The sequence below is a fragment of the Cucumis sativus genome, chromosome 6 (genome assembly GCF_000004075.3).
Source record: "Cucumis sativus cultivar 9930 chromosome 6, Cucumber_9930_V3, whole genome shotgun sequence".
Lineage (NCBI taxonomy): Eukaryota > Viridiplantae > Streptophyta > Magnoliopsida > Cucurbitales > Cucurbitaceae > Cucumis > Cucumis sativus.
Genome location: NC_026660.2, coordinates 13,914,641 through 13,938,569, shown reverse-complemented (window position 1 = coordinate 13,938,569; position 23,929 = coordinate 13,914,641). Strand labels below are relative to the sequence as shown.

At 31.4% G+C, this 23,929-nt stretch overlaps 1 protein-coding gene and 2 long non-coding RNA genes across 5 annotated transcripts; 2 read left to right on the top strand and 1 right to left on the bottom strand.

Annotated features, from left to right (window-relative positions):
- The first annotated feature begins 4,387 nt into the window (after window positions 1–4,387).
- Window positions 4,388–6,064, top strand: LOC116404430. Its single transcript, XR_004217274.1, has 3 exons — window positions 4,388–5,042; window positions 5,123–5,250; window positions 6,012–6,064. It is a non-coding gene; the product is annotated as an uncharacterized LOC116404430 (long non-coding RNA).
- A 4,074-nt stretch (window positions 6,065–10,138) lies between these two features.
- On the bottom strand, window positions 10,139–15,713 carry LOC116404426. 3 transcript variants are annotated; one of them, XM_031886798.1, is made up of 4 exons: window positions 13,940–15,713; window positions 13,822–13,852; window positions 10,916–11,255; window positions 10,139–10,829 (listed from the first exon to the last, which is right to left on the bottom strand). In XM_031886798.1, the coding sequence occupies exons 3-4, from the start codon at window positions 11,252–11,254 to the stop codon at window positions 10,356–10,358; spliced, it is 813 nt and encodes a 270-aa protein (XP_031742658.1). In that variant the 5' UTR covers window position 11,255; window positions 13,822–13,852; window positions 13,940–15,713; the 3' UTR covers window positions 10,139–10,355. The 3 variants fall into 3 exon arrangements, with proteins under 3 accessions (XP_031742658.1, XP_031742659.1, XP_031742657.1); XM_031886799.1 differs by having other exon boundaries at window positions 15,067–15,713; XM_031886797.1 differs by having other exon boundaries at window positions 13,822–14,598.
- Window positions 15,714–18,498: 2,785 nt separating this feature from the next.
- LOC116404775 lies at window positions 18,499–22,166 on the top strand. Its single transcript, XR_004217849.1, has 2 exons — window positions 18,499–18,916; window positions 22,050–22,166. It is a non-coding gene; the product is annotated as an uncharacterized LOC116404775 (long non-coding RNA).
- Window positions 22,167–23,929: the final 1,763 nt, after the last annotated feature.

Sequence of the window (23,929 nt, the reverse complement as noted above, 5' to 3'; positions counted from 1 at the left end):
AAAAAAAGAAATTGTAATTGAATTATGTTGTAATTGAAAGAAGTATATTGTGTTGATCTAATAGTCCTGTATAGTTGTCCATCAACAGTTTCATAGATATATATGATCAATGATATTCATCAAATATAGTTTCAAATCTCAAACATATATAAATAAAACCATTCACCATATATATTCAATTCCAAGACTTTACATATACATAATGAAATAGACTTTACATTAGATTTCATATTCCATTACATTGCCATGAATCCAACTCAACATAGAAAGTCACAAAACATACTAGCTATAACAAATCTAATCAAAAGTATACCAATGAACCCCCCCCTCCCCCCTTCCTCCATATGAACAATTCAAAAGAATTATCATCTAAAGTTTCTATACATAAAGTTTCAGATCATAAGAAACGCCACAACAAAAAATTTCCTACTTCAGAATCACAAAATATTGGTCACAATCATATGTATGAACCCAAAAAGTCAGCTAACTCAACTCGCACCTCATCTAGTTCTGCCTGTGAGTATGATCTTCGTGTATCATCTATAAACATGCAAAATAAACTAAATGAATTAACTGACTATACAAATAAATCAATTAACTCACAAAACAAATAGTTTGATATATAACATACCGCATCGGATATGACAATGCCTCCCCTAGTCACAATTTCTCTCATATACCTCATGATATAGTATCCACACTCAGTACTCTCAACTTGTAGAGGACACTATATAAAATCAACAAATTTGAATAACAAAGTAATCCTAATTGCTAGTAGTCTACAAAATATAATGACTTTAAAAGTTTATACTTGCCTTTACTGTTCGCCATAAATTCAAATTTGATTAAGTTTTCCACACCCAACTCATAATCTTTAGACAATCTGCTCTTGTGCATCCATGATTTATCCATCATTGTAAATCTAATGAGAAATAAAGTTATTGTCACTAATGATAATTAAAGTGGAAGGACAAACTTAAAAACACCTAATCTTTAAAAAACACCAACAAAAATTGGGAATTCATCATCAACCACTTAATGTTTGCACACATGTGCATGAAGGTAGGTCGTTTATGAACATTCACTAATAAATGATATGGTTAAGGTTCCCAATTATATATGTGAGGAATGTCTTTGATTATTTATCATCCGGATACAAGCGAATCTTTGTATGCCACATCAACATATTGATAACCTAAATGGCTACCAAATTGCAAAATAATGTCAAACTCATACATTGTGGCAATTGCAAAAAGAATATAAAACAAAATATACTACTTACCCCCAAAATGTAGTCTAAGTCAAGTCTTCTACGAATACAAAGAACGACTCAGAAAATCAGAAAATCAGAAAATCAATATTTAAACGTTATCTGAGTAAGAGAAGAAAAGTTAAGACCAGACACTTCAACTTAGGCACTTGAAAATCAGACAGTTGCTGTAGGCACTTGAGGAACATGTAAATTTAAGTGTTTAAGAAATTTAAACAATGTAATAAAGGTGTTCTTTACCTTGATTATGAAGTATCCAATAAGCAAGGAAAGAAACAAAGTTTTTTAGTAGAATCCAAAGAGGGATAAGACTTGTAATTACTACGAAGAACTTATCTAGATTAAAAGAAAAACATCAAGGTTACAGCCAGCCTACTCAACAAGAGGGCAAGATATTCTTAAATTCCTTAAGAAGTTGTTGAGGTAAGTGGGAAGTTTGGAAGCAGCAAAGGAGAGAACATGGAAGTATGCCTCCAAACTCCCAACACCTAAATGTTGCATCATAGCGTTGTGACTCAATGTTATTTCTATAAATAATCACCTTAATGTCGTTTAAGAAAAGCACCTACCAACCCAGTTGAAATTCCTTTGTTTTCTCTATAATCTATATGAGCATTTTACTATGTTCTTCTTCATCTCTTCCATTGGGACTTCCTACAAGTCTACAAGTCTACATTTAACTTTTCTACAAGTCTTCTCTTACTCAGAAAATCAGATAAGTGATGATTTTTCAGCAAATGATCCCTAAAACTCGTACTACAAATTTCTTTCAAATACTTTAAGCATAAACTAATTAATTTCCAATGCCACAACCTAGTAAATTAATGTGAGAAATTCACAAATAACAAGCCCTATTTCTGAACAATATGTTCATTCCAATTTGAAATTACAGATTCTAAGTTTTAATCACAAAGGAAAAAAAAGGCAATAAACACATTCCAATTTTAAATTACAGATTACAAGTTCTAATCACAAAGGAAAAAAGAGAAATTATTACCTTTTACAAAGGATTTGGAGACAAATGGAGGTTTGTCGGTTAATGTGTTCACACGTTTTCGAACAGAGGTGAATGTGTTCACGCGTTTTTGAACAGAGAAGATGATTGCGAGTTTCGAACGGTGAACGGTGAACGATGAACGGTGAACGGTGAATGAACGAATGCACGAAGGGAGAACGATGAACGTTGAAAGCGCGAAGGGAGATAGACGAACGAACGAGAGAAAGCTTGAGATTTTGGAGAAGGGAAAAACGTGCGGCAGATTAGGTTTTAGAAAAGGGAAAATGTTATAAATGGAACGTCGTCGTTTTACGAAATAATTTTTAAAAATATTCTTGACGTTTTTCAAAACGTCAACGATTTTTAGAATAGTCTTGACGTTTTAAAAACGTCAAGAATATTTTATAAATTTCTTGATGATTTGGTTAATTTTATGAATGATGTAACTCACTGTATCATTATCAAGTATATCAACAATATATTGTTAAAGAATATCAAGTATATGAATCGAGTTTACAAGTGTATGTCAATAGTATATCAAATGTATAAATAGGACTTTAAGCATATCAAGTGCATTTAATCAATCAATTGTATAAGTGAAAATAATACAAAATGTATTTGCAGTGTATTAGGTGTATCAAACATATATTAGTAATGTTTCGGTATCGAGTATATCAAAGAGTATCAGGTGCATCAAGTGTATCAATCAAATTTATCGAGTGTATCAATTGGTGTATTAGGTGTATTAGACGTGTATAAGGTGTATCAAACGTGTATTAGCAACGTGGGCATTTGTGACATTTTACCTCTTGATGTGTGAGCTAGACTTCATTTTTTGTCATTTTCGCAAATAATAAAATGTGTGTGATATAGACTTAATTATTATAACTTATTTTGTCATTTTTGCAAATGTCCCTAAAAATAACTAAGATAAAGGAAAAGAAAACTGATAACAATAATTGAGAAACAGAAAAAGGAAACCAATAAAAATGATTGAGAAAAAATAAAAATAAACCAATAAAAATGATTGAGAAAAAGGAAAAAGAAAACCGATTAAATAATTGAAAAAAATGAAAATGAAACCAATAAAAATAATTGAAAAAAAACCAATAAAAATAATTGAGAAACTATTGTTTTTTCAATAATTCTTTATAAAATGAAGAACGTTTTTACTTTTTTTTAGAATGAAAAGCTAGGAATGTTACCAAACACATCTATTTCTTAAAAAATGAAAACATAAACAAAAAAAATAAAAAACGAAAACATCACTAAATGGACCCTAAATGATCACGATTCATCCCCACAGAGTCACAACGTTGAGTTTGAACTTTTCATTTTCTACCCAAACAAGCTAAACAAAATACAAATGTCAACTCAAGATTACCTTAAAGATTTAGAAATGACCACGAGCAAAAGCTTGATAGTGTTTGTAACTCTTTATCAAGTCATAAGTCATTTGTAAAACATACCATTTTTCTAACAAATCATTCCTATATGAACTTTTAATATCGTCAAATTTTGATCATCAAGAAGCAGATTCTTTTGACAAATCATTACTCCATTTTTGGGCCAAAATTAAATTTCAAGGTTGATATCAAACAAACTAATATATGAAAAAGAAAAAATACTATCACCATATATCTATCAATCATATTTTGGTTATACTCGTAAATATTTTAATTAATTATATTTAAAATTTATTTTAGACTAGAGAACTGCAAAAAAAATAACAAATATAGCAAAATATTTCAATCTATTTCAATCTATTCATGATAAACCACTATCTATATACATCAACCAATACATAATAGTCCAATTAAAAAGTGGCTTTGAACTAGAGTGAAAGTGTGAGACATGTTTTTAATTTAAGTATAAGAACATTTTCGTTAAATGTTTTGAAAATTTGCGTTTTGGATAAGCAAACACATTTTGAAGTAACACTCGCGTACAAGAATTCAGATGAGAAGTTGTAATGCCCGAAAGATATATATATATATATATATATATATATATATATATATATATATATATATATTCTTTTTCTTTATATTTTTTTATTTATTTTAATATTTAATTTAAATAAAAAGAAAAGAAAAAGAAAATTTCTTTATTTTTTTCCTTTTTCTTTTCTTTTCTCTCTTCTTCTTCCTTCCCGTTCGCAGCAACCGCCGCGCTTCTTCTCTTCTTCTCTCCGTTCCGTCCAAACCCAGCCGAACGTCGCTGCAACCGTCGGCCAGTTCGCGAAGCAAGCCGTACGCGTCACCTTGCGGCAGTCGTCCAGATCTGCACCGCCAGACCGAGCCGTCCACCGGGTTCGTCTGTTTCTGTCGCCGTTCACCGAAGCCGAACCCAACCGCCACCCTTTCTTTTCTTCTTCGATTCAAAACTGCCGCTGCAACCGTCGGCCACCGCGTGACCTCTGCCCAGCGCCGCGCACCTCTGTCTCCGCGCCGTTGCTCTGTCTCCGTCGAAGCCAAGCCCAGCTGCTGTCTCTATCTCCGTTCGCGAAGCAAATCGCACGCCTCTTTCACGAACAGCCTCGTCGACGCAGGTCACGCCGCATCGCACGAGTTCGGCTACGTTGCCGGGCTACTCCCGTCCGCGCGTAACTGCTGTTGAACGTCCGAACCGTTCTGCCTTCGTCGATACCCGCTGTCCCATTTACGAATGGCGGACCGGTTCGCGTGCAGAAGTGTTTTGCACGATTTCTTTTGTGTAGATCCTGCGGCAACTTCTATTTAACGTCTATTGTCAAAGTCTTGTTACAAGATATTGGTAAGGATGAGATTGTTGATTTGTAAATGCATCAAGATGTGATGTTGTTTAATTGGTTGAATTGATCTTTGTTCTTGAAGGCGACATCGATGATTTGGAGTTAGTGTCCTTGAGTTACGCCTTAAGCTTTGTTGGAGTTCGATTCTTTACTCTTTGGGGTTTGTTTGTTGAAATTAGTTCGACCAAGGAATTTTACATAAAAATCGAGGTAAGGGATTTTCTACCGGACTCACTTATGATTGTAAATTGTATGTCTGTGTGATTATCTCTGACTGAATACACGTATGGATGTAGATTCGGTGTTGAATGTATACTGTGGATTGACTGAAAATATATATATACACATATGGATTGAAGTAAACTTAGTGTTGAATGCATATTGTGATTGTCTTGGAATATATATATATGTGTATGGATGTGGACAAGACGAAAATTGTAGATTGTGTTTGTATGAGATGCATATGTGAACTTGTGATTGTCGTTTAGACTGTGTGTATGTTACTTGACTGTGTGCTGGTGAACTGAGGGGTGTATTGACTGTATAGTTTGATTGACTGACGTATTAGTATATTATTGACAGACATATGACTAAAGTGAGATAAGTTGACTGTTAGGACGTTGAGAGAAAGAACCTTATGTTTTGAAGTAACTGAAAGATGGATTCAATGGAATGAGGGGAAAATTGTTAGCTTTTATTGGGATGTGTGCCTTGTAGGTGTCCCACGGGATCACCAATTTATTCTACACATTCGAGAGCATTAGACTGATATGTGTTTCTCCAGAACACTAGACTGATATGTACGTCCCTCGGGGCGTTAGACTGAGATGTGCATCCTACGGGATCACAAGACTGCGGCTGTACAGGGTGTCCCAATAGAACGTTAACAATTTATTTTCCCCTGACGGGACCAGTAGAGGGTCTCCTACTGACTATTTTTAATACTTATCCTTCTTATGTTTAATTTTCAGGCAAAGGTAATAAAGGTGGCAAACCGGCGAGAGGCATGAAGGAAGCGTGATTGCCATAGGAAACGTGTTTATTTGCTTCCGCTTATGGTTTCTTGTGAGGTTTAAGATTTATTAAAACTTAGTTTACAAACGTTTATTTGTAAATAGTATTATTTTTATGTTTTCTTGAATATTTGAAAATCAGGTCTGACTTAAAGTTTTTAAATTGGCTTACGTTTCATTTTGTATTAATCAAAGTCTTTTGTCAAAAAAAATTAATGACCTCGACTTACTTAGAAAAGTTGGGTCGTTACAGAAGTGTTTCAAAAGAAATTTCTATGAAAAGTTTCTGGGTGTATTTGGATTGATTTTTGGAGTATTTAATTTTTAAAATAATTCATTTTAAGATAAATTGAGGTGTTTAGTATTTGTTTAAAATAAATTTTGAAAAAATGAGATTATGAATAAATGTTTATTTTAGAGGAAATACATTCAACCAAATTTTAGAATAAATGTTTATTAGTTGTTTAATGAGAAATTCCTTCCAAATATGAATTTCTCCCTCTATTTATTATATTCCTTTTTACTATCTATTTTTCACTCCGTCGTTTTTTTTTTCTTCTTTTAAATACTTTGAATATTTTGTCGATTTGTATTTTTATACATTTAAATATAAAGATTTGCAAATGCTACTCTTTGAGTCAAATCTAATTCGCCTTAACATCTATGAAAGATATCGTTAGGATGTCAATGAAGAACATGATAATTCGGTTCGTGAAATGAAAATGATATAAGAACGTTATTTATCTTATTTATATTTTGTTGTTGGAAATCAATTAATTTTTTTTATACAGTTATGTATTTACATTTCAAGATATTTGTGCTTTTAAAATTGAATTGTGCAAAATAATAATAATAATAATAATAATAATAATAATAATAATAATAACAAAATTAATATTTAGTTTCAAGTATTTAAAAAATCAACAATTTCAAGATAACATGCGATTAATTTTAAGAAATATTTAAAATGTGTGTATTTTGTTATGAAATTAATTTATAATGTTTAATAGTCTTTTGTGGTAATTTAACCTACGTATAAAACATTATTAGTATAGGACAAACCAAACACATTTTTCATATAAACGTTTATAAATAAATCAAACCAAACATATAAGTGTTTAGATTTTCAACTCATTTTACAAAAAAGGTTTTACAAAAAATATATTCTTAAAAAAATATTTTTTTTTCAAAGGCAATCCAAACGGACCCTCTATGTTTTCAAGCATGATTTATAATGTTAAAACTTGATTTGATGATTATGATTTCAATACTATAAAATGGTTTTCAAACAAATTAGTTGTTTCCTTGACATGATGCTAACTTTTATGTGCAAATAAAGAGTCAAGGCCACTATGAGATGTATGAGGCTACATGGTGATAAGAAGCTGACTTATGCGTTGAAATTAAAGAGCGTATAAAGCTTAGCGGTCTGAGTAACAAGAACAAATCTGTATGTTCTCGGATACTATTGATACAATAGTCTAAATGCGAGGTAATGAGACCAAACGTAGAAAACGTTTCGGGATCCTTGGCGAAAAGAATAATTGACTAATGGGTGTTTATATGAAATGAATATTTATGTGATTTGCATGTTGATCTAACTTTATTGTACAAATAATTACATACGTTTTGATATGTTTTCCGAAATGAAGTGTTTATTGATAAACTAATTTGTGTTGAAGTTTATGATTTGATGAAAATGATTGATCAAATGCATTTGCGAAAAGGATTTCATAAAACTCCACTAAGTCTTTTAGACTTACGTTTTGAAATTTTCATCTTCCAAGAACAGACATTTAGGCCAAGTAGAAAATAAGGTTGAAGGGCTTGCAACGAGTTGAGAAAGTCACCAGGCGTTTAAAAGTTGTTAATTATGTTTGGTCAAAGTGTTGTAATTGTATATTCTTAAGAAGCCTGTTATTAATAAAGTGTACGTTTTGGTTAAGTTTGTTAAGATATTTTGGCAAATAGATTACAATCTTTTTCAAATAAATAAAATTTTGTTTTAGAGGCTCCTACTATGAAGGAATCTTAATAAGGTTAGTTCCATATTTTATGGAGAAGAGATTTTTTGAACAAGATATATTAAGTGTCGTTTACGTTTAAGGGTTGTTATGCGAAAAAGAAGAGCGACGGTGAACAATATACCGGATAACTTGCCAAGAAGAGACGGAAAAAAGGTGAACGACTTCATGTATATTTATTTCTAATATATTCATCATAGATTACAGGTTTTTAAATAACTTACGAAGAAGATAACGAAGTGGATAGATTGATGAGGAATATGTCGACAAGAAGACAGCAGAATTGAGGGATCAATTCTAAAAGCCAGGGGGCTTGTGAAGATCGCAGAATTGAGGGATCAAATTCTATAAACCAGGGGGAGCCTATACTGGTCTTGGTAGCATGTCGATAAGAAGATCATGGAGTTGAGAGATCAACTCTAAAATTCAGAAGGAGCCTGAATCAGTCTTCAAAGAGATTCAGGAACACTTCAGGGGAACCTGAGATTAATATTTAGTTATGATATGACTATTTAATGTAACCCATATGACAAGTTACATATTGAGAATCTCAATAACATTCCTTATCCGAGCAGAGAAGTTCTCCAGATGTAGGCAACATTTGTCGAACTGGGTTAACAAAGTGTATTGTATTCTTACCGTTTTTATGCTCTAGTTAGACGTCTAGTTAAGTACTTTTGATGTAGCTAAAGGACATTTAACTTATCTCTTTTTCAAAGTTATTTAACACATTTGACATTTAAGGTTGACTACGGTTTCATTTTGAGTTTAGTTTGATAGTTTAAAAGAGTTGAAAATAAGTTTAGCGATAAGATCAATGGCAAAGTTTAAGCTAAATTGAGTCTCATCTGTACTACTTACTGCATTTGGGTGTCTTGCAAATTAGGGTTTAGGGTAACAGAAAGCGGGTAGAATATGCTCTTCAGATAAGGGCACAGTTGATTCTAAATAGATTAGACCATAAAATTTTACTCTATTTATTTGTAAATATTTTAGTTTAATTTATATATTTGAAAAAAATTCAAAAGCTCTAGAAAATGAATGAAGTTCGATTCACCCACCCTAACCCTACATAGAATTAAATACCTTTGCACAAAAAAAAATCATAATTTATATTATGTTGGATGGCTATTTAGTTTTTAGCATAATGACATATGTATGTTCCAAAGACAATACGTCTCGAACTAAATTCCACCGCTCCAAGTTATACTTAAAAATATCTTTTCACAAAGAAAGAAAATGAACAAGGAGCATTCAATTTAAAGTTTGAAGTATTTGTAATTGTATGAATAATAATAAGGTATATAACATTTTTAAATAATTTCAAATATAGTAAAGTCTATAAATGATAATTACGTAGCTAATGTTGATAGGTTTTAACAAATTTAATCATATTTGTAATTATTTGACAAATTTAACAAGTTTTTGAAAATTTTCATTTTTTAGAAAATATATTAAAATGATTGACCTTTGGACTTATTTGTCTTCTTGGATGATTGGCATTTCACTTTTTGATCTTCTTGGATGATCGACCTTTGAGCTTGTTAATCTTTTTTAATTGGATCGTTCTTTGACTTGTTGATTGACTTGGATTGTTGAGGAGATTGAATCTTCAGCTTATAGGTTGTTTAAGATACATAGTTTGTTGATATCATTGATCTTTAAAGCTTCAAATAATTCAGATCTTCAGTCTCTTTGAAACTTAAGGGGCCATTTAGGGGAAGGGTTGAGTTATGGAAGGGTTAGGGTTATGATAAACTAGTGTTATGATAAAACTAGTTTTATGATAAAAGTTGTTTGGGGGAAGAGTTATGTGAGTACTGTTATGATAGTGTTATGATAAGATGTGTTTGGGGGAAGGATTATGTGATTAGTATTATGATAGTTTTATGATAAGATGTGTTTGGGGAAAGTGTTGTATTGGTAGTGATGTGATATATTTATTGTTTAATTAATTTTTTTTAGAAATTCATATTTAAAATGCAATGGTCAAATTGAATTATTTTGAAATTTTGAAGACGAAAATTAAATTACGTCACATTCATTTTACTAGTTCAAATGTATGAAAACAAAAACAAATGACTAGCAATATCATTCGAAAACACCAATCAAAAGCAGTTAACAGGTACAAACATAAACAAAAAACATAAGAATACGAAGATGGAAGTAAAACAAACAATCAGCTAGCGCCTCGTATGAGCACCGTGCAGTAGTCAAGCTTCTCATCATCTGACAGTTAGAGGAAACCCTTCATGTCCGTTAAATTGTTCATTAGTATTCAATTACATTGCGCCCTATCCAACCTACTGAGCTCAGGTATGGCACGCAATGCGCGAACCACCTCTCTACGGACTCTACTTTCATCCTCCAGTGCCAACCGCGGCCACTCTGCAATGAGTCTCAACTGGTCAGTTTGAAGAGCCATGGCATCCTTAATCACATCAGCTGTTTTCGAAGTTTGCCCTCCTCGCCTACACTTTGAGCCACTTGAAGTCGTCCTACTATCGATTCCTCGACTTGGTCGTGTGATGTCGTCTTGTGACATGTTAAACCTATGGCTGGACATGGAAGGAATTTCCATATCATTCTGATCCACGGGAGGAAATTCCTCAAACCCAGGAGGAACGTTGGATCCGACATCGGCAAAGGTCTCTACATGGGCGCCCATTGCACGATCTTTCCCGAATACATACGCGAACTTGTCGTAATATGGGAAAGGCTTATTTAGCAGCCCCTTCGCTGCAGGATGACTCTGCATAGGAAAGAAAAATCAAATATTAGACTTGTTTCATATTGAAGTAAAAATTATATCAGTGTACAATTATACTTTTCACATACCCTGACCCAGTTGTCAAAAAACTCCTTCTCAGCAATGATGCACTTCGCATCGTCATTCCAACCAAACCCACTGCATGACGGGCCACGCATTTCTGCGATTGCCTGGTATGAGCGCTTCAACGTCTTTATGCGGTAGTCGATCACTGTGGTCGCATGTACATTGCATCCCGGCAACTTCACAACCATCATTCGCAGAAGTTGTGCCAGATACCCAGGTCTGAATGTGCCATTGTCTGACTTCCATCTACCAGCAGACACCAACTTGACCATACACTCGACGAGGGTTGCCTCCTCCTCCTTCGTCCATACATGCTTAGGAGCACGTGATGAACTTGTCATACTAACAACCATACAACCATGCATTTGTTTAAGTATCTTCAATAAACAGGAAGGAATAATTATTAAAATACACAAGAAGGCAAAATTGTCAAATTCGTTTTTCATACTGCATGCATACATTTAAGCGTACAGGAAGACACACTCAATACTAACTAAATACAAGTACAGGAATACAAAATCGACACGAAAGCCTATTCGTTACGCAACTGCCATTCATTGAACATCTATGCGACCAAATCATCCCTCCACTGCGTCCATTCGTTTGATTTCTCCATGAACTGAATGTCATCATCTCCAATCGTGGCGTACGTGGAGTCTCCTTCGTCAACGTCGTCAACGAAATCGACATTCGTCATCTCGCGGTTGATGAGATTGTGTAGTAGACAACACATTAGAATTGTTCGACATTGAATTTACACGGGATAGTACGATTTGCCGCGAAGGATTGCCCATCGACCCTTCAACAACCCGAACGCTCGTTCAATAACATTCCTAGCGGCAGAATGTTTCATGTTGAAGTACTCTTTCGCAGTGGCAGAGGCATTTCCCGCTCCTCGCCACTCTTGCAAGTGGTATCTTTGTCCTCTATAGGAAGCTAGAAATCCCTCTGCATTAGGATATCCGGCGTCGCATAGATAGTAATAACCTATGACGAATGCGTCAGATCGAACTAATTTGATTGACGTTGTAGGAAGTATATGTTCGAGGCATAAAACATTTGATTACCCTAAGGAACATGCAGCCCGTTTGATCGTGCAATAGCATCTCGAAGAATGCGCGAAACGAAGTCGAACATGCAGCCCATTGCGGATCCTTCACAACCAGCCAATACGAAGACGAAGTCGCCTTTCGTATCACACACACCGAGGACGTTTGTGGCAACTTCTCTCTTACGTGTTCTATACCTAGGCCTATCGGTTTGCGGCACGTTCACCTTGATGTACGTGTCATCCAATGCCCCAAGGCAGTTCTGCAGAATGAAATACCATCCAGTTAGTCACTGGACGTGGTGATTGATAAGTAACATGATATAGTAATATGTGAACCTCGAAGCAACTCCATCGTGAATCAGTGCATGTAGTAGTCACTGACTGGGGTTTCTTTAACAACTCATTGTGCAATCGCAACACCGCAAATAGTACGAGGTTAAAGTGACGGGAAACAGTCTCTCCTGATCGCACGAAATCCTGCTGGATGACTCTATGCTTCACATCGTGGGCCATCTCCTCGACATCGACGATTTCGGTCGACGTCAGACCAACAATCGTCCTCAGTAAGTGACATAAAATGGAAAAAGTTCGTCTGTCCATTCTGGTACTTTCACGACAAACGAGGTCGGAGGAGTGTATCATACAGAAGTATGAAAGTTGTCTAATTTGATGCCTAAATTCGTACAGTATATGGGTCACCCGCTTATTGTCATTCATTAGTGCATCCAATAGCAGTATTAACTGATTGTGGGTGGATGTGAAGACAGTTAGTATAGTGCGAATGTTTTGGTTATCCATTTCAGGGTAGCGCCTACGAACCTCACGATCTACTTTTAGCAATGTAATGCTAGTATACCTTAAATGCATACATTAATATAAATATTTATGTACTTCTAACATATAATTATGTAAAATGAACTTATGGATCAACAATATGTTACTAGTATGAGTATGTTCGAACCGTAAACCAAAACAAACTGTTCCAGATTTATGTTGTTCAGTTTAAAAAGTGTGGCTAATATCGAAAGAAAACAGTTGGCTATTTTTTGAAAAAGAAGTACGATGTGGTCTATTAGTTGGCTAATATCGAAAGTGTTATTATTTTTCCTTTTATTTTAAAATTTGTTTCAAATATCGAAAGTGTTATTATTTTTCCTTTTATTTTAAAATTTGTTTCAGCCATATTTTCTCTTTATCTTTTTTTTAAAAATTGTTTCTTCCAAATTTTGAAAAAAGGCTTTCAATTGCTTACAAATGCCCTTGAAAATTTTCGGTTGGAAATGTATTTGTTTACAATTGCTTACAAATGCCCGTGAAAATTTTGTTTATTTTCAGTTGGAAATGTATTCTTTTTACAAATGTTGATGTCATTGTATTTATTTTATAACAAATTATACACGTTTTCTCAAAATGAAATTGATGGTAAAATTACATAACCTTGGTACGAAAAAAAAATGTAATAAAATTCTAGAAAATGACATTTGATGTTCACAATAGGCTTTGTCAACCAAAAATAGCATTTTTTATGCAATTTTTTTAAAATACTTATTGCAAAAATAACTTTTTCAATTTGAATAGATACATTGTGATTTCCAGTTTCATACTACTGATATGGTTGTGTGGGTATACACTTTGTGTACGAATTTTTTTTAAAATGAAGACCTTTTTTTAAACCGAAACAAATTTTCAAGTAAAAAATTACAGTTACATTTGGAATCATGAAAAAAAAAAAAATAGAATTCTTTATTACCAAATATGCTGACTAAAGTCCGAAGTACAATATGGAAGAATGCAAAAGTATTAACTGACAATACTTGAAAATAAAGTAGTACAATATAAAGCGCCAATGCCTCGTACCTCTAACGAACGAAGTAGGAAGTCAGATATCCTGCAAATAAAGAAATGAAATTAGTGTACCGACATAAGAAAAGTACAAGTACAAATAGTATAAGGATGAGGTGTATCGATTACGTACCGTATTGTTTGGACGAATGTCAAGGTGAAATTGAAAAAAGAAGATTGATTAAAATGAATGAGCAATTTAGGCCGTGTTATTTAAAAAAGCGTTGTGCCTCAAAGGAACTGAATCCGTTCGGTGTAACGAACTGGATCAACTATTACAATTGGATGTGCAGCAAAAACATATATAGCTATACAAATGCAACCAAATAAGCATAAAACATCGACACAAATATGCTTTAAACATAACAGAATCTACTTAACATTGATATGGCAAAAGAAAAAAGAAGTCGAAATAGAAGTTGAAAAGAAGGAAAACAAAGTTAAGTTACATACCAAATAAAGAAAGCACAAATGAGAAAGCAAGGAAAACAACACAATAAAATACAACAAAGGGAGTGGTATATATAGAGGGTTAGAGGGTGAATAAGTATGCCTTTATTCACTCAAACCAAAAAAAAATAAAATATGAATATCTGCAAATTACAGAAGTGTACAGAAAAGGGAAGCAAATGGTCAAAACCTACAACTAAGATAAAGATAAGCTATGAGTAGACAAATAAATAACCAAAAAATGAAATGAACACAGACAGTGCAGTTTAATGGATGGATGAATGAGATTTGCTTAGAAATAAAGAGAAAGAAACAGAACACAAGTAAAGAGAGAAGACTAGTCAGCAAAGCAAATTCAGAAGTCATATGCAAATTCAGAAGTCATATTGATTGCAAGTAAATAGGCAGTGTGAACATAGTTAGTCAAAGTGCCAAATGAAATAAATATGTCAACATATTTATGAGGGATAATATTAAAAAGTGGTACAAAATATGTTCAGATTACAAAGTGAAACCAACAAAATTTTTCACATAGACAGAGATATATGTTGAAGCACATAGACAAAATTTTTCATAGATACACATATACAGAACTGACTTCAAAAAACTACAGGAACAATTGTAATAAAAAACGTCGAAAGTAAACAGATTGGGATGACCGAATATGAAAAACAATAAAAGTAAAAAACAAAAACGATTACAAATAATTATGCATAGAAATGAACTAATCAGAAAGAAAATTATTCAGACAGTGCATAACTTTAATCCTCATCATCGGCAAAGAAAGAAACTTGAAATCCAACCACTTACCTCCGACCATACCTTGCTCGAACATCCCAAATGCAGATAGTATCCGTAGTGTAGAATGTGTCCAAATCATAGGGAAAAAAATTACCCGATCGACAAGTGGGAGTCCAAGCGGCAAGGTCTTCTGGAAGGGGAAAACCGAGTCGGATTGCATGTTCACCAATAACAGTGGTGAACATGCAAGGGCAAAGGTTTCAGAGGCAAAATGTAAAACACAGCCGATCAATAAAACCGACAGAAGACCCATTTGTTTCGGAAGCAACACGGTGAGCGAAGCCTTCAACGAAAACTGGGAGGACGAAGAGTGGGAGAGAAAGGAAGATAGAAGAAGAAGTAAAAATTACCGAGAAGAAAACGACGACCATACCTAAACCGGAATATGTTGAAGCTGAGTTGATGAAAAAAGGGAAAAGTTTTTTCCGAAATGAAAGAAAAATCAATGTCGTTACAAGGATTGAAGAGAGGGGATGATTTCGATTGGAAGGATTAAACGGCTTAAAGAACGAGTAGTGTACAGAGATTGAAGACGAGTTGCGAAGGATGAAGATGAGTTGCGAAGGATGAAGACGCGTTGAGAGGAAGTAAATCGGAGAGAAAAACGAATGGAAGATGAAGTGAAGACGCGTTAGGGTTTCCATTATACGAGCCCCAAACGTGGGTTTGGGTTATTATAACCCAAGCCCACAGTAATTACCCGGGGCCCAAACAGCCCCTAAGTGTTTCAGTCTTTGCAACTTGAAAAACTCAATCTTCAATATTTAGAGCTAGAGAGAGTTGGCTTTCAAGACTTGGACGCTTCAATATTTGAATATTGGAAGCTTAAATCTTGGGAACTTATCTTCAAAGCTTCAACACTTCATTGTCCATTCTCGCCTTTATCAAACGAAAGGGCAAAGCCTCTTTTCATAGAGGATTTATATGGGCCCAATGGGCTTGGGCTTGGACCCAATCACCTTATGGTACTTGGGTTCAACGTCTTTCTTGACCCAAATTTCCACTGTCAGCTTAACAGTGAGAATGGCAAAATAATGGATAACTAATTGGAAAATAGTATATTCCAAAAAAATTGATTTATAGTAAAACCGCATAATGTACTAATTTTTTTTATTTTTTTCCAGCTAATTATACCTCTCTATAGAGAGAATAAAATTCCTTTATCGCAAGTACGACGTATTTGTATAGATGAAAATGAGAAAATATAACTCAAAATCACAGATACAGTATATTTGCAAATCAATCAGTTTTATACATATATTAAATAAATATTTATTTTCAGGATGAATTTAATTGAATCAACATCTACTAAATTTATGTCTTCAATCCATACTAAAATTTGAGACTTGTAGGATTTAAATCAACTAATTAACAATTTATTTATATAATTCATAGTATATATATATTAGTAGCTACTTAATTCATATATTTTTTTCATTAATAAATAATTCATAATATAATTTATTTATTATACATTTCATAAGTTTTGGTTTGTATTTAGTAACATGCTATTATATCATACGTAATACACAATTTGGATACTTAAAATTTAATGTTTATAAATATTTATTTTATTAGTTGAATTTGAAAGTTTAGTGGAAAGATATCCAAAATTTAAATTTAGAATTGCATCATCTCCTAAAATTGTACATTTGATATAACAATTTCATATTAGTATTGTTATTTTCTCTATAATTATACATTTATCGATTCTTTCATATAACTATGCATTTAACGATCCTTCCATAAAATGATTTTATTTTTCCTTATAATTAGAATGCATTTAACGTCCATATGATTATTTTAAGAATATTTGTATCATCCATAAACATCATTATTGTGGATTGATTTCTCTCAAATAATAACAAACATAATTTTAAAATTTTAAGATAAGATTGTTAATACCCTCTATGTATTTTTCATAAATGTTATTTTAAAATTCATTTTAAACTTTGATTTGAAACCACCAAAATTCTCAAATTTTGATTTTAAATGTCAACATCCCACAAAAATCGTGATAATAATGTGATTTTTACCTTGAAGAATTATTTGATTGTACCAATAGTTTGTTTATGAGATTTTTATTTTGAATTACACTAATATTCAATATTATTCCCTACTAGGAATAAGCTCGTGTTTGTCTACGAATTTCTTTTACAGCAAGTTTGACTTTATTGTACGATTGTTTTGGATTTCGTTTACTTTTATTATCTAGAGTTATGTCATGGCACTGCAATGTGTATTGGCTTATGTTGGTTATGTCGAAATTCTCTAACAATAATTTAGTTGTGGTTGTTGATTCTGCACCTGTTGGTTCAGCTGGAAATACCCATACTTGAATAATGAATTAAATAGGCAACAATGTTCACATAATCTATTAGAGATTATTGATATTGATTCGTTTTATTCACCAAATGCTGAATACCTATTAAGATGGGAGTAAAGTTCAGAACTAAGTCAGTACTGAAGAAAATGATTTATTTGCTGGCTGTGAACAATAGTTTTGAATTTGTTATAGTTAGGTTCAATCACATATCGTTTGACATTCGATGCAAAGATATGTCTTGTACATGGTAGTTAGGTGCTTTTGTGTTAAAAAAATGATATTTGGATTGTTCGCAAATTTTTGAATACCCACCGGTATGTTATTGACATTGTTAAAAATTATCACAAGCAAGCAACATTCTTGTCCGACAGACAGTGTAGTTGTGTCGGTTAAGATGATGAAGTATAATCCAGAATCACGAATACAATGTATTTGTAAATCATTTAGTTTTGAAAAAATATTAAATAAATATTTATTTTTTGGATAGATCTAATTGAATCAACATCCCCTAGAATTATGCTCGTAATTTATACCAATTGTTTTGGATTTTGGATTTGTAGGTTTCAAATCAAGTAATTAACAATTTATTTATATAATTCATAATATATATATAGTAATAACTATTTAATTCATATTTTTTAATTTAGAATTTTATCATTCTCTAAAATCGTGCATTTGATATAATAACAACTTTCAATTAAGGTTGTACCTTACTCTTTAATGTTGCATTAAACAATCCCTCCATAAAATCGTTCATTTAACATAATAATAAATTGAAATTAAAATTGTATCTTACCCTATAATTATTATTTTAGGAAAATTTTGATCAATTGATTTTCCCAAAATAATAGCAAACATGATTTCAAAATTTTAGGATTATGTTGATAATATCATTTATCTATTTTTCATAATTATTATTTAAAAGTTAATTTTAAATTTTGATTTGAAACTACCAAAATACCGATATTTTGATTTTAAATATCAACATCCCATCAAAATAGTGATAATAGGGTGATTTTTTTGTGAAAAATTATTTAATTATACCAATTATACTTAATAGTCCACATACATAACAAATGGTCTCTTCCGTCAAATGTTTCGTTAGTGGCCTCTTCACAAGCGTATCCATAGTCTCTTCCGTCAAATGTTCATCATGTTATTGAGAAGTCATACATTTCATCGATGAAAGGTCAGTGGCAAAAAGAAAAGCTAATTGGGTGTGGTATGTTTGGAAGTGTTTATCTTGCAACTAACACGTATGAATGGCGTCCTAGCTTAGCACTATTTATATATAATTAGGTGTTTAATGAACTCTTCCTTGTAGTTATTTTCATACTTTCTAAAGAAATTGGAGCTTTATTTGTAATGAAAGAAGTTGATCTCGTTCTTGATGATGCTAAATCTATTGAATGCATAAAGCAACTAGAGCACGTATTAAGTAATGTTCTTTCTTGGCGTCCAAGAATGTTATCCAAGTTTGGCAGTACAGGAAGATGAACAGATGGTTTCATGAGACGGAACTTTCCATTAATGGTAATTTTTCTAATTTTTATATTTTGAGGAAAATTATTTTTCATAAGTTTGAATTGTATGTAGCATATGCAATTATAGGATATTTGAGTTTTAGGTGAACAACTATATTTTTTTATTGGGTAGAGGCATGTAAGCAATTTAAAAATATTTTTGCTATTTTCTCACAGTAAAACTCATAATTTGCTATTCTTCTTGATAACCCTAAGTTGTTAGGTATGAATCATTTCAATTACTCGACTTAATTCATTTATAATTTTCATAATTAGCACGATTTTTGTTGTAATGATGTGACATAATTTAATTGGTCGAAATTTGATATTCAACAAATATAAAAGTACATAATTTTAATATAATTAATATATTTCAAATTAAAATTTTATAAAAATGGATTTTCTTTAGTGAAAATTGTGGTTAATGGAAAAGCTTTGCTAACATAAACTAGCATGATCACGAACTTGATAAAATAAGTTTTAGAATTTTCAAAATTTACAACAAAATTCATAAACTTTGCAATTGTTGTTATCAATACTGTCTAAATGTGGTTAGTGGTTATGAAAATTTTTTAGGTTTTTTTCTAGATTATATTGAAAAATAGGGGTATTTTAAATTTGGCAACAAAACTGGAACTATTTACGAAATCATTCAATTCTCTATAACTCATTTATTTATTTATTTTTTTGTTATATTTTATAAATAGTTTCAATTTTGTTCGGTTTATGAAAATTCAAAAGAATTTTAGAAGAAATTCGTCCTTTAAATTTAAAACCGACATTAATGGCATTTAGTGTCGGTTGGCAACCGACATCTATGCTAGCGTTATTAAAGGCCTTTAATGTCCTTTTTTATTGATGTCGGTTTAAAAGCGACATTAAAGGCCTCATTAATGTCAGTTTAAAAACAACATTAAAGGCCTCATTAATGTCTTTTTATGGTGCTATTGTAGATCTTTAGTGTCGGTTAGCCTTTGATGTCATTTTAAAACCGACATTAAAGTCTTGTTTTTTTATTTATTTTTATAAATTATTTTTTAAACCGACATTAAAGTATTGCTTTTGGATCTATTTTTATAAATTTATTTTTATTTAATTGTTGCATTATTGTTCATTTTTTATAAACCGACATTGGGTAGGTGTAAATAAATATTTTTTTCTCACGACAACAAATCAATAAAATTAATATTATTTTAGAAACTACAATATTTTTTATTTTACATTTGTATACCTAAAATGAAATCTTAATATTGTATTTGTATATACATTCTACTATAATACATGAAACAAGTTTATAATACAAAACTTAAATAAGAAATTCTAAACACCTTCAGTCTTCAACTTTCAACTATCGCTTCCATCTACACAATCACATAGCTTAGTTGGCTATCTAATACCAAAATATACTTTACAACTTGAGGAAGACTAAATCAAGAGAGTCTGCAAAATTATGTTGATAGAGGCCAACATTTGTTCCATCCACAGTAGCCTGACAATGATTATGTACTTCTAACCATTCCTTAATAAACAAAACAAAAATTCATGTAAGGTCAAGAGAAAATCAAGTTTTTTTAACTGCAACTGTTTTCATTAAGAAAAAAAATAAAAATATAAGTGCATCCAAAAACCAAGATAACACAAGGATCCTCACCATTTCCAACCAAAGTACATATGTAAAGAACGGTCCAAGTGCATTTTCTTTCAAGTTGCCCAAGCTAACTTGTCCATAAACTTAGTATAAAATTTATAATAGTGCACATAACAAATGTCAGGCTCAAAATTTAATTTATAAATAGCTGAAAAAACCTATGACAACAACCAAGATAAACAAGCAACTAGCATTGTCGACACAAATAAAGTTCCATTACAAAAAGAAGAAATGAAGTAGGAAAGTGAGCAAGATATGAATATAACAATGAATATTCAATAATAGAATTTTAACATACTTTCTCGGCCTTCAAAAGAAAATAATATTTTTCCAATCCTAGAGACTGCAACAAGCCTTCTATAGTTTGAAGTTCATAGTCGTGTAATAACAAGTTAATAGAAAACAGAAAAGCTTAACAACATTTCATTAACTTTGGGAACTAAAAATAAAATAGGAAAGTACTACCAATATATCTTTCTTTTGATAAACCATTATTTTCATCAGAAAGATGAATAAAATTCAATACAAGCAAATCTCCACGAAAAGGAAAGTAATAGTAATAGTATAAGCTATTTCGCTACCTATAATGCATAGACAACTAAGATTAGGAAAACCAAACAGCATTATATGAATTCAAAATGGTAAGACTCCAAATGGAAAAGAACTCAACTTTACCCACATAAACATGGACATAAAAGCAATATAAATAGAGATTATGTATGCTTAAATAATATCAAAATTCCATGAATAGGAAGAATACAAAATTATTATCCTTCAACTTTTAAATAATATTGGATTTTTTAAAAAAAAAACATACATTTATCTTATCTCATGCTATCACACACCATAATATATATATATATATATATATATATATATATAATTTAAAAGAAAAAATTTGAATTAGAATAAAAGTTTAATATAAAGATGGTCTTTAGAGAAGAATTTATGTTATTTTCTTAACATGATTTCTTTAAAGAATAATAATTTATGTTATATCACAGAAATCATGTTAAGAAAATAACATAAATTCTTCTTTAAAAACCATCTTTATATTATCCAAATTTAAAATCTAAACGAATTTGGAAAAGAAAAAAAACACAATAAAACTCTTTAAATCTTAAGTATGATAAATATTAATATAAAAATGTAGATGTTCGTTAACGTGCTTTGTGGCCATATAGTCACATGTCTTCCCATCAACTATCTAATACTCATACCATGTGTCTATAAGAGAGTCACCCTTGGTGGCTATGTAACTCACCTCTTGCTTGTCAAATGACTATAAATAGTGACAATTTAGTGGAGTTGTAAGATGTACCAAGATTGAAGAGAAATCCAAAAAAATTGGAAAAAGTGGGAGAAAGTGGAGAATGATGAGACTTTGATTTTCCTAACTATTTTCTTATTTTTAAAATTTCTTATTTCTATTATTTATATATTTTATTTTATATTATATTATTATTTTAATATTATATTTTCTTGGTTTCTATAGGTTGTGCCTCGTTTTCACAACACGCTAACAACACGAGCTCTGATTGTCTCCTACAGTCATCCTAACGATATGTCATTTTTTCCTACTCGTTATAATTAATAAAAAAATATTATTTTACATGATTGATATATATTAAATTTATATATTATTTTATTCTAATAGTAATATTTTTTATCATGAAAGTTTGATACATTGAAAAGTCATTAAGAATATAATCATTAGAAAGCAATTATCTTATATTTTAGATATGCTCCAACAGTAGCAATATCGAGAAAAAGTATTTTGATGAATATTATCTTAATTTCTTCTTGTGGTTGAATGAGATATCGAGTTATTGGTTGAAAAATAATAAACATCAATCGATTAAGGAAACAACATTTTCCTGAAGTGAATGGTGTAAATTTTAAATAACGGTAGATGAAAATAATCATTATTGATCGACTGAAACAATCACATTTCTTGAAGTGAATGTTGTGAATTTGATGATCGTTATAAGAAGTAATTATTTTTCGTGGTTGGTTGTTATAATCATCTAAATCTCAAAAGAACCACATGAAATGATGATCATAAAAAGAAAAGCTCCACAAGAAAAAGAAAAAAAAAAGAAAATGTGGAAGCAGATTTTGCATATCAAATTAATAGTATATTTGGCACATCCAGTATGACAAATTTGAATGCGGTAAAGTTTTGAATCTCATGAAGAGATTATCATATTTGAAAAAAATGAGCAATGAAGTTATATGTCTGGCAGACAATGCAGCTATGCACACAATACTAACAAGTAAAAAATATTTTTTCAAATTAACAATACTAGAAGTAAAAGTCAATAGAATATCAGGTTCTGCAGACTTGATTGAAGGGTTTGGAAAAGAAAATATTTTTTTACCTAGAGGAACAAAATTCACAATTAATAATGCATTGTTCTCTAGTCAATCAAAGAGAAGTCTATTGAATTTTAAAGATATACATTACAATGGTTATCATATTAAAACTGATAGAAAGAATGGGATAAAATATCTTTATATTATATCTACTGTATCAAATGAAAAACATATATTAGAAAGTTGTCTGCTTTATTTTCTAGATTATATTATACTCAAATAAAAGTAATTGAAACATATGCAACAATGAACCTGAAGTTCATGAATCCACACATATTTGCAACAATCGATTGGGTAATTCATGATCAATAATGATGAGAAGAATTATTGAAAATTCACATTGACATCCATTGAAGAATCAAAAGATTCTTCAATCTAATGAATTTGCATATGATGCTTGCTCTCAAGGGAAATTAATAATTTGAGCATCACCAACTAAAGTGGGAATCAAATTACTTACATTTTTAGAACCAACTCATGGTGATATTTGTAGACTGATTAACCCACCAAGTGGACCATTTAAGTATTTTATGGTCTTAATAGAGGCATCCAGCAAATAGTCGCATGTGTGCTTATTATCTAAGTGGACCATTTAAGTCAAAATCTTGCATTTGCAAAATTACTTGCTCAAATAATTAAGTTAAGAGCATAGTTTTCTGATTATACAATTAAAAATATTCGACTTGATAATTCTGGTGAATCTACATCCTAAACATTTGATAATTATTGTACGTCTATTAGGATCAGTATTGAACATCCTGTAGCTCATGTTCACACACAAAATGGTTTAGTAGAATCATTTATAAAATGTTTGCAATTAATTGCTAGACCCTTGCTTATGAGAGCTAAACTCCCTACATTTGTATGGGAACATGCTATTTTGCTGCTACATATTAGGCCAACAACTTATCACAAGTACTCGACATTACAATTAGCATATGGCCATGAGCCAAATATTTCTCATTTGAAATTTTTTGGATGTGCAGTATATGTTCCAGT